The sequence below is a fragment of the Coenobita brevimanus genome, chromosome 57, assembly GCF_032717465.1.
Source record: "Coenobita brevimanus isolate Jiangsu-jjx chromosome 57, ASM3271746v2, whole genome shotgun sequence".
Classification (NCBI taxonomy): Eukaryota; Metazoa; Arthropoda; class Malacostraca; order Decapoda; family Coenobitidae; genus Coenobita; species Coenobita brevimanus.
Window position 1 is genome coordinate 2294444 of NC_137010.1, and position 12349 is coordinate 2306792.

General features: G+C 40.8%; 1 protein-coding gene across 3 annotated transcripts in view; it reads right to left on the reverse strand.

Moving 5' to 3' along the window:
- Window positions 1-3509: 3509 nt before the first annotated feature.
- Window positions 3510-12349, reverse strand: part of LOC145402058 (glutathione S-transferase 1-1-like) — a 138085-nt gene continuing 129245 nt past the window's right edge. For all 3 annotated transcript variants that reach the window (XM_080274158.1, XM_080274157.1, XM_080274159.1), the window contains exons 5-7: window positions 8953-9100; window positions 7238-7468; window positions 3510-5907 (exon numbers count right to left, since the gene is read on the reverse strand). In XM_080274158.1, the coding sequence (XP_080130284.1) occupies window positions 5776-5907; window positions 7238-7468; window positions 8953-9100 (511 nt within the window). In that variant the 3' untranslated portion in view covers window positions 3510-5775. The remainder of the gene's footprint in view (window positions 5908-7237; window positions 7469-8952; window positions 9101-12349) is intronic.

The following is a 12349-nucleotide window of genomic DNA, read 5'->3' on the forward strand; positions in this document are numbered from 1 at the left end:
ATGCAGTGCTGCTCTCAGGTGATTGCCCTTTCCTGTCTTTTGTCCTTCCTTCCTTTCCTTTCTCTTGTCTCTCTGTCCATCATTCTTCCCTCTTCCTTCTGTCTACGGGTTACTCTACTCTGTGTGACAAGCCGAATGGTTTCCTGTACACCAGGAAACCATTTACTATGCTGGGTGGTAACCATGTGACCAAATTATGGCGCCTGGTGGTTTAGTGGGTAATTGTGGCACTCCTGTCGTATTAAGCTGGTGAAGGTTTATATCCAAGGGGTGGTTGGGGTTATTGCTCATGTAATGCCACTCAGGGATGAGTGAGGGTGGTCACTATCACCTTAAAATGTCAGGACCGGCTTGCCTGGCCCCGCGCTCATGAGCTCCTCGTGGGGCAACATTGGATTGGATGATGGATGGATGGATTCATTCGAATTTTTCATTCTTTGCAAATGAGAAGTTAAACCCTCAAACTTCCACCTGTGTGCACAGAGTATTATGCCTGTAGGGCACAGCCAGTAATTAACAGGGTACAGTAATACTGTACAGTGATGAGTGAATGGATGTATGGTCCATTTCATGTGACACTGTTCCTTGCTATCTACAGTATATGTAATATTTGTGCTTTCCTATGACCCTCTTAATAAACCTCAGTAACTGCACAAGGTGGCCTGATGGTCGAGATTTTGAGTTGGAACACACTATGACCTGATGCTATAGTCAGGAGTACCCCAAGCTAACCAGAGTTTTCTCTCATGTAAACTAAGGGTATAGGTTGTTCGACCCTTAACTGTTCAGGATTGCTGTTGCCCCTCCTATCCACAGGCCCCAGCACTCCAGAGGGAGTAAAATGGGATTAGCAGCATTTTACTCATCCAGTTTATTGGCAGTGATACTAAGCCTTGCTCTTCTTCCTTTCTTCTCATGCAGTTTCTACGTATCTACAATTGCCTGCACCCATAATTGCCCAGAGGTATGGATGTTACAGCATTATAGGCCCAGGAGCTGCCTGTGAGAAGTAATGAAGCAGCCAGATAGGGATAGTTCTTGGAAATGAAGCAGCCTGTGTGGGACAGTACTCAGCAGAAGTGCAACTTTACTGACATGAAACACCACCTGCTTGACCACCGAGACTTTGCCAACCACTCATACAGTCACCACCAGCTGTAAGTCTTTTTTGTTATATCTGAAGTTCACATTGTAGGGTGCCTCTTACTGAACCTCCACTTTGGTTATGTGTTGACTTAGTTCGTCGATCAGTAACATTATGGAGAAACAGTTGTCTGGAATTGCACCAAGTTTGGAGTAATGATTGATGACCATTAGAGGAACAGAGTTACTTTTTGCTGACGTCCATTTTCTTTTATTTTTATTTATTTATTTTTTTTCAGCCAGCCTTGGATGTATTACTAACGGGCCAGCTCTGGGAAGGTCTGAGTGATGTGCTCTACTCAGTTGAGAAGGATGTTGGGAATGACACCGATGGCTGAATATAATCAGGACTGGCCCATCATCCCCTTGTGTACCTCCTGCAGCCTCTTGTAATGCCAGCCTTGAAGTAAGTGTTGCAGAACTTATAATCTGTTCATTTTACTTTTGTTTGGGATGAGAATTCCAGGTATTGATAGGAGACAAGGAATAGTTCAAAGGGCACTTCATGTTATTAGTCAGCGATATGTTGCACAGTGCATTATTTTATCATCAATATATATCTGGTAGTGTAAATTGGGGGAAGCTAGCAATTCAGCTGTATAATTAAAAATGAAACTTCAATAGAAAATTTTCAACAGTTTGATTTAATAGCGGTTAGCATAGGGAAGGCTGCTTATCATGAGGATTTACTGTATGGGGGAATCTAACATCCCGTAAATGATGGCGACCTGAAACTGGACATGAGACGCGAATTTGTGAGATGAGCGCGTACGGTGTTAAAATAATGGTTAATAGTCTAGTAGATACTTGGGCCATGAGACATTGTACTTTTTACCTACCTTTAACCTGTAATTAATTTGGTAGCAAATTATTTCAGTCATTGTAATCTTGCAAAGCCCTATTTGCACCAGAACCAGAATTTCCAAAGTACTTACAAACAACTGCAAAGGACATTTTTATTTCCTTTTGTCTAAAAAAGTTCTCGCTGTACCCTCCAGGCAGTTTATCTGTTGTGTGGTTTTGCAATTCTTCATTCCATCCTCGGTTGGTTTATCTTTACGACATTAGTTTCTGACCATAATGGAGGCCTACTGGTTACCTAGTTTTGAGCTTCCCAGTCATGTAGGGAGTTATGTCCCCCCTGCAGCCAGACCACTGGGTTTTCCTATAGCTCAGGAAGCTATAATAACATACACCATGAGAATTGGCTGCAAGATGAGCATGGGAAGGGGGAGGAAATGGCCAAGAGCACACACACAGAGAGGTAGTGGGAGGAATAGTGTTGGTGTTGGCATGCCAAAGGTAAATGCTCCCTCAGATACACTTAGTGAGATTCACATGGTTAATTGTGAGATACGTGAATGGATAGATATAGAATGTTGTCATGATGTGCACATGCTTTTGATGCATATAGCATGAGAAACAAAACTTCATTGTACCTACAGATACCCTTTCATCATTATTATCTTGCCTCTTTTTCTCCCTTGCAATTGGGGTGAGGTAGGGTCCAGAAGCAAGGAAAAGAAAATAAATGTGTCAGTGGGACAACTTAACAGCATACCCAGCAAAATGAGCCATGCACTCATTCATTCATCATTCAAGGCCCAGAAAGCCATGTCATGCACTGCTTCATACAAAATTTACCCACCTGGCTTAGTTCTTTGTCAGTTCCTCTTCAGCCTCCACACCAGGCTTTCTCACACTTATTTATCTATCCCACCTACTTCTTGGTTCACCATGCCACCTCTGACTTTCAAAGCTCACATAAACCGTTTTCGCCACCCTATGTATAACTAGCCATATCCACAAATAAACTGGTTAGGAAGGAGTGCTAGGAATATCATCAGCCGATGAGAACAGTACAAGCTCTTTCTACCAAACTTATGATTGTGCTCAGTTGAGGGGAGACTTCTCGTATTAAAGAGGTTAGGAGCTGTCCTTACTAACCCCCTTCAATCCAGTGATGTTTTCTTGGGTTAGTGTGAAAGTGTGTGTGGTACTGTGATGGAATGTGAAGCTGTATGTTGTAGTGTGAGGAATTGTAGGATATTGCGAAAGTGTGTGGGGTATTGCAAGGGCATGTGGTTTTTTGAGGAGTTGTGTGAGGCTGTTTGGGATAGTTTGAGGCTGTGTGGAATAGTGTGAAAGTGTGTGGGCTAGTGTGAAAGAGTAAAGTAGTATTAGGGCATGTGAGTTAGTGTGTGTGGGGTGTTGTATGGATGTATGGTTCGGTATGAGGGTGTGCAGGGTAGTGCGAGGGTGGGGAAAATTGACACCAAATTCATCAGCAGCAAAACTTAGCTATGGCTTTATCAAGTAAACACTGACAAACTATAAACTGATGAAGATTGAAAACAATATGGCAATATAATAAAATTTATTCTCACACTTCACAGAGAAGCAACAGAACACATGGAACAACTTGAATAAATAATAATAATAATGATAAAATAACTCCACCAGTTACTATGGCTTATGGCTTTTGATTGCAATGAATTTCTAAAGCAATTTATGATGATAAATGCAGTTTCATAGTAGACCTTTTACTGTTAAAAGTAAATATGATTCACCCCAATCAATCAATACTAGTACAAGTGTCAAAACATACACTAGTCTCAGTATCGATGATAATAATAACTGCCTCCCTAAGCCTACATACACCATCAAGCAATTAAAGAAAACAAAGAAACGAGAACTGACCAAGCAACATTAATACTGATGCTGGCTCCTCACTGCAACTAAAATGGCTTAGTAGGGGCCAACTCCATCACTATGGCTCTAAATGCTGGCAACTGGGCTTGATTTGAGATGTGTGTGGTGATGTCTGTATTCAGAGTCATTCGTCTAGCTAATCTTTGTTGTCTGTATGCATCACAAACTCGCTAAATTACCTGCACTGAGAACCAATGTGACTCAGTTTGCCAAAAGTCTGCATTGTAGTTTTAAGTTAATATTGTAAATGTGTATACAACCTCTCATTTCTGCTATACTGTAGTAAGTGTAAGCCTGTTTAAGTATACGTGCTATAATAAATATCAGCTCTGAGTATTGTAACTTCTGAAAATGTTTAAACTTAATCTATGAAAGTATGTGGTTATCTGCCAGACCATTAACCTAGGAGGCTGAAAACCTAAATGAACAGTAATAGTTGCACTTCACTGGCTGGTGATGCTAAGAATTTTTAAATCATTTAGAATTAAAGAATTTCTTCACAACACTTCAGTACTGAGATCAAGTGTCTTCTTACTGTAACTACATAATACTTAGTGCAGTGAGTGGGTCAGCTTCTATATATATTATGCTATGGATTTCCATGTCTTTTTTGCTGTAAATGCACACAGGATGAGAAAATACCTCACCTAAACTCCTGTGTTTTCATCTCAAAAGCTTCCGTATACACACAACTAGCAAAAGTAAACAAAAGACTCAGACAATTAATCTTTCTAATTAGACAAAAATAAAAATTCTAAGGACATTAATTAATTTAGGTAAAAATCACCAAATATAGTTGGAAGGTTGGAAAATAGGCTTTGAGACTGCAAATAATACACAAAATATTTGCCTAACTACACAAAATTCGTAAAAAATTTCCCAACAAGCATTTCACGAGACATTATCAACGGAAGCAACTGAGAACACAAAAATTCCTACTATTTAACGTTTTGCCTATATGTTGAGAATGTCTAGTACAATTTGGGGTCATTCTACTGTCCCATCCTTTTTAGGAAATGAAGATGTAAAAATATTTAGGCACTCAGGCTGTATTGTCTTCATTTTAAATATGAATTTAAGTTTGTAAAAAGATATCAGTTTTTGATGCGAAATGTGTTTCGTGTTTCTCTGTTAATGATCATGTACGGTACTCTGAGTTTTTTTTTTTTTTTTTTTTTTTTTTTTTTTTTTTTTGTATATACTATGAGTGCCTAAAATAAAGAAAAAAAGTGGAAGACCTGGACCTGCATAGTTATTCAAGTATTTTGTGCTAATATTTAATACACAATTTAGACAAATATCCTAATAGTATTATAACATCTAATACAATCACATCAGAACTAACCAATAAATAACTTTCACTTTAATAACATAACATTTAAAACATATAGTTTTCAGAGTTCTTTAGGAAAAAAAAAAAAAATAGCTATACATGGCCAATTATTTTTTTAAAATGACAAAAATGTAATGTGACGTGTACAAAGTACATTTCCAAAGTAATATTCCTCTAGTCAGTATTTATTTATTTTATGCTTTCATCTTTTCACTGGCTGTTCCCTCCTTTTCCATCCTTTTTGTCATTTCCTTCTCCCTTCGTGTTTTTATCATTCAATATTTATTGCTTCCTCTTGTTTTTATTATTTTAATTCATTCTTCAATTTTTCTTCTTCCTTGCTTCATTTTTGCTTCCATTCCTGCTTTTCTTATTACCAGTTGCTTCTTCATTGCTCTGTTTTTCTTCATCTCTTTATTCTCTTCTTGCTTCAGTTTCTCTTCCTTTCAGATATTGTGGTTTTCCATTCTTTGTTTTTATTTCCCTTCCTTTTCACTTTATGTAAGTATTCTCTATTTCCTTCACTCTTCCATCTTTCCCTCCTCCTCATTCGTTCACCTTCTCTCCTTATTCCCCTCCTTTCCTCCTTACTTCTTGGTGAGTGATGCCTTACGTTCCTTCTCCATCTGCTTCTTCATATCAGCCTCCAATTGCTTAACATGGTCCTTGGTCATCTTAATACCTTCTTCACAGCACTCCTTGTACACTTTGATATTCTCCTGTGGGTAGGATGTAATGGGGTTAGAGAGAGAGAGCACTGAAAAGCTTAATTATGAACATATTGTATTATGCATGCATGCACAAATGCGTGTGGGCACAAGCACACAGGAAGAAGACTATTTGAGCCTTTTAACAGAAACAAAGGTGACAGAACAGTGCAAAAATTACTAAAGAATGTGCTGAGAGAAAGTATGAACTAAGACCTGTGTTCTCATTCAGTTACGAGGCTCCCTGGCACCTCTTACTCAGCTGTTTATTTTTGGACCTGGTCGATTAATATCATTTTGTACCTATTTAGAGTATGGTGATATTAGAATGACTGAAGCAAAGACGGTAGTAAAGTAAAATAAACAAAATAAATCACTTAGGATGTGGTGTTAAGGAGACTCTTAACCAATGAGATGATGGGCTTAAATCAGTGCCGGATGAATGACAAAAAGGGTGGTGTTCAGAGTGGCAGGGGATGTGTGAATCATATACTTGCAGTGAAACTGTGTGACAAAAGCTTGCAATAAGGATTGCAAGATATTTGCAGCATTTATGGATCTGGAAGAAGTACAGTATATGAAAAATGGATTGATTGGAAGGTTTTACTTATGTTGTGGATAGAAAATTCCTGAGTGCTGGTAAGTTTTTATGGTGGTAGCGAAGTGTGTATAATGGCAGACGGTTATCTTGAGTGAGTGGTAAAATAAAATGCTTGGGAATCAATCAAGGATGTGTGATATTCCCATGGCTATACCGTATATGTGGATAGATAGGGTTATAACAGGTAAAACTCATGTTTATGGAAAGGGTTGAGGATAGTAATGAATCCATCCTTTCTCCTACCTACATCAGGTTTTTCTTCCCTAAGTTCCCTGTAGGGCATTTCCTCTCATCACTCATTTAACCCCCCTTTACACAGTCAACCTTAATCCATTCCATCCATCTTTCCACCTACCTAGAAGTATTTTTCTTCCCTACAGTATACCTACTTTCATCAGTCATACAGCCATCATTTCTCTTCACAACCCACCTTAATTTACCCATTTTATTCATTGCCTACCTGTATCTCTTTTCCCTATAAATGCCTTCATCATGCATAGGATCATATTATTTATGCTTGGAGTGTGATGTAGACAAGCCCCCAGATCATTTATGATAATTTCTGATGCATGTGGTACTTTGTATCTCATTGCTGACTATACTCTGGGCTGTTGGATGCAGGATGATCATATAATATACAGGTGTTCTGTGAATGACTTAAAAATTAAGGGTTTGCCTACAGACTTATTTGCTCAGTTTAATAGTAAGGATTATAAACCCATCTCTGGTTATGTAACTCACCTTAATCCGCTCGACCCATCTGTTAAACTCGCCGTAGCACTTGTATTGGTAGTCCATTGCATCAAGTTCAGTGATGGAGGCGAGGACGGCAATATCAGCAATGGTAGGCCTCTCCCCACACAGGTAGGGCACGCCACCCATCTCCAGGTGGTTGTCCAGGTAATCCAGCGAAGTCTTGAGTAGGTTCTCCTTCTCGGGGTCAGGGGGCAGACCCTGGTGCAGTTTGGGGGCCTGTGTAGGAGGGCTATGTTAGTAAGAACTTTGACTTTCATGAACCTTAATAAAAACAGATGGTGCAAATAATCATCATCATCAGCCAGACCTCTTTGAATCGTTTATAAAGCCTCTAACACGCTTGCATTCGTTGACTTTGGTCACCTAATGGCGGCTTTCCATGCAGCTCAATCTCTGGCAGCCTCTCTGTTCAGTCCTATATCCCTGAGGTCACACGCTATGACCTCATCCCAAGTGTTTTTAGGTTAGCCTCTCACATCCCCATGCTTGATGTTCGCAACTCTCACCTTCCACACCTAAGTATTATCATTACAGATATTTTCAAAATGACTGCAGGTTTTTTTTTAAGGAACCCTTGACCTAGGTTTGCACATGTAGCTGAACGATTTTATTGGTCAGAGGATTAACCAAACACCAATATAAGGTACAGTCAGCATGCGTGTAATGTTTTTGTACAAGCTGATAACCTGTAACTTGGTGGGCAGTTGGTTAGCTCCTAAAGTTACCACAACAGTCAGATCCACTGCAACGTGAGATCAGGCCCAAATATGGCATTTTATGCCCCTGCATAAATATATATATCTCACTATGTGAGGCACACAAGTTCTGAGAGGCCCAGTGATGTGGGTGGTGGTGTGGGATGAAGGTATGGTGTAGGGTGATTGTGAGAGGTGATGGAGTTTAGTGCAGGTGATGGTGTTGGATGAAGGTATAGTGTAGGGTGATGTTGGGGAAAGAAATGGTGTATGATGTTGGGTGAAGGTTTGGTGATGGTGTGGCCTACCTCCACACATTAGGCTAGTTAAAATACTCTTCTTCTTCTTCTTCTTCTTTTTTTTTTTTTTTTTTTTTGGGGGGGGGGGGGAGGAGACCTTTAAAGCAACTATGAGGTGGTTTGGGCAGGCTTGGGAGTTATTAAGGGCAATGCTGGGAGAATGTCAACCATGAACTTTTTTTCCCACTGGCTCTGTCATGTCCATGATGCAGATTCCCATAACACTGTTCCGACCAATTAGACCAGTTAGCGTACTGTAATCACTTCCCAGCAGTTCGGAAAAGAGAAATCAGTGTGTCGTACAATTATTATGGGCTTTGTCCTTATAACTTGAAAGTGATGATTCTGGGGCTAATCTGATTATCAACCCTCTACTCTCTCATCACCGTCTTACATTCCCCTCTCTAATGGTGTGGAGATCTGACAGCCTAATCTCGGTGACAGGTCCAGGTGACTAGAACCATCTGATGATACATGGGAATAATGTTGGGTTGCAGAAAATGAAATGCTTAATTTATGCTCTGACAAATATTTCAAACTTCATTTTCAACTCCCACCCAGACATCCACACACATTCATTCATTCTCTCTCTCTCTCTCTCTCTCACCATTACAGTTGCCCTCTCCACCCAATCCCCTACATCCACACTCTCAACTCTGCACCTAGTCCACCACATCCCCACATTCCACCTCTGCCCACTACTCACGAAATAATCCTTGATGGCCTGGTAGAGTGTGCCCATGTCGAAGAACAACATACGGTCCACTTTGGCACGTTCCTCCGGTTCTTTCGGGTAGAGGTACTGGTTCTCCTCATTGCCGTGCTTGTTCATGAGGTACATCATGATCGCACGGCTGAAACAGAGAACGGATATTAAAATTGGGTTGAAATGGGGTCCAAGTTTGTACATCATGATCGCACAGCTGAAACCAAGAACGGATGTTAAAATTGGGTTGAGGTGGGACCCGAGTTGATTGTTGGATCTAGTTTCAGAGTGGGTATGATTTGGGTTGGTCTGCCTGTTTCAGTTAAATTTTGATTCTGCTAAGATCTGTTTTGGTTTGGATGATTGCGCTGTGTTTAATCTTAGATATGGTTTGACCTGGGAAGCTTTGGTTTAGTTTTGTGAAGATTTTGGCTGAGCTAGTTAGGTTTGGATAAGCTAAGTATCATTTCAGCTCAGTTTTGCCAGACCTGTATTGATATGATTGACTACTTAGTTTAATCAGGCTAAGTTTGATGCTGTCACCCAACATCCATGTTTTGCATCCTGTCATTTATTAAAGCTCCAACATGCTTTCATGTTTCGGTCTTGGTCACCTAATGGTGGCTCAACATGCTGTTCAGTCTCTGGCAGCCTCCCTATTCAGTCCTTTACCTCTGAGGCCACACACGTATGACTACATCCCCGGTCCTTTTTTTTTTTTTTTTTTTTTTTTTTAGTCTGCCTTCTGCAACCCTACCCTTGACGTTCACATTTCTCACTTTCCACACCCAGTTGCCATCTTCCATCTTCTCAGCATACTCAGACCATCTCAGTCTACAGCACCAATACATTCTAGTCCCAGCCTTCCTCTCAACTCTTCAACTGCAGTCTCTAGCCCCCTCAGGCCTCGCATACAAGGAAGCACTGTACATTCATGTAATCCCTATACTTGCCCTCCTCCTTTCTTTCATGTTATTTCATGGTATGCTTGCTCATCAGATGCCAAGTGATCGAAAGAGCGAAAAGACAAAGGCTATGCTCCATTGGCTGCAGGTGTTTGTGACAAGTTTTAAGTTATATGAGGATCACTTTTAGTCTGTATATACATGGTTTAGTTTAAGCTGACCTTGTTATGTCTAAGATGATCTGTCCTGTCTTGTCTTGTCTTTGCCTATCCATATTCCATCACCTCTGACGTTTTCTTAACCTCTCCCTCTCATCTGTATCGTTTTCCCCTCTGTCCCTTCCTCCTTCATATTCTTCTCTCTGTTCCTTCACTCATTTTCTCCATACATTCTTTCCCTCCCCACATATCTTCTATCCCTCATCCATCCTACCAATCTTTTCTCCCTCCTTTGTCTCCCCCCCCCCCCTCTCCCTCCGAATCTTCCTTCTCCTCACCCTCCCTGCCTTCCCCCTACCTTCTCTCTCCTCCCTCCTTGCCTCCCCCCAACCTTTCTTCTCTCCCTGCCTGCCTCACACTCCATTTAGGTCTTATTCTAAACAGCTCATTGAATATTTATTAAGGGAAGCATTAGTGGCATAACTCTCACTTAAAGCCACCCTTACCCTCCCTTAGACCCACCCTTTTCTCATCTCCCTTATTCACCCTCCCATTTATCCTTTTCTCATCTCCCTTATTCACCATTTACTCACCCTCCCTTTCTGCCAACTTTTTTTGTTTCCATCTCTCTTATCCTTTAGTCACCCTCCCCAACCCACCCCTTTCTCGTCTCCCATTACTCACCCTCCCTTTTCTCATTTTTCCCTCATTCATCCTTTACTCACCGTCTTCTAACTCGGCTCTCCTTACCCATCCTTCTCTTCTCTCCCTTAGTCTTACCTACCTTAACCTGTTCATACATACTTTTACCTACCCACCTGTTACTCATCTCTCCCTTAACCATTTTCTTCCTCTCCTTTATTCATCTTTATCTACCAGTCCTATCGTAATAACCTCCCTCACTCTCCATACACCCGTCCCACCTTAGCACTCAACATAATTCATAGGCTCCATTGAAATTGGGTGATTTGGGGTATTATTGTGCAGCTTCTCGTTCCTTAGAGTATTAGGTGATATCCCAGATTCTCTCTCTCTCTCATAAAGTTCCAAGTAACGCCCTTAGAGAATGAATGAGGAATAAATTACACCATTTGACAACGATGATAAAGTTGTAGTCATAAAAGTAATGATAATAACGATTCAGATGGACGACAATCACATTCCCTCAAAAATAATCATACAGAATACTCCTGTAGTTATATAATAAATACATATATCACCTTCGTGTGCTAGGGGTTAACCTTATTTTGAAATTCCCGCCGAAATCAACGCACCATTAGGCCGCCCATCCTGCATGCGGCCCGTAAGTCCCTCTGGTGAACGGTTTAGGGCCGGTCGGCGTAATGGAGGGTGGAGAAATACCCCTCTAAATATCCCTCCCTCCCCTTCCACCTCTCCATTTCCTCCCTCCCTCCCATTATCACCTCTCCACCCCCATTGCCCCGCCCAATGCCCCGTGACAGCCCCCATACCCTTCCCTCACATCACCATAAATGTCGGCCAGGCGATTTACCAGTGCCGGTAAGGTATTTACGCAAATTTTGTTTTAAACTGGGAAAGGGAGCAGATTGTGTTGTTACCGTTTTCTGTGTTGTATTACAGTATTTTTTACTTGGTAATATTTTTGTTATGTATGAATGTTGCAGAGTTATTTACGTAACGATTGGAAATGTAGGTGAGATAGCGATGTACTTATGAACTGAGGTGATGTGGTACTGATCACAAGAAGTCGTGTATATTAAGAAATACTTAAGTTACAAGAGCTTTGCAATATAAAATGACAACATAACTTTTCAGCTGCAGGTGAAAAAGGTACAAAATTTGCAATACAAAGCTTTATTCCACAATCACCCACACTACAGAGGAAAGGGATGTCGCAGATCCCCCTTCAAATCTTAAATCCATAGTAGTTATGAAACTCTGCAGTCGATCTTTTAAACTAACATTACACCTCAGATTAACACATCAGACGAATAATTTTTTTTTTTTTTAAATCCAACAATAATCCAATCCTGTGGTTTTCACGCCATTGTACACCTGACTCTTAAGTTACCGGGAATGCTCACCTTACCTCCCTAGCGCTCCGGTCTCACCCACAAAACTCCGTATCTGCTAAATATATCTCACATTCCCGCCCTTTACGTAAGCGTGTCTGAGGGGCGGTTAAAAAGAGGTAATTCCATCATCGTCTCAGCGCGGGTGTGTATACATCATGGCCGCCGTGACGTCACAAGGGAGTCACTCAATCCGCACCCTACCCACAACCTCAACTTTATTTATGCTTTGCTACGTTATCAGCTGAATTATTATGACAGGTACAGTGCGATACATTTA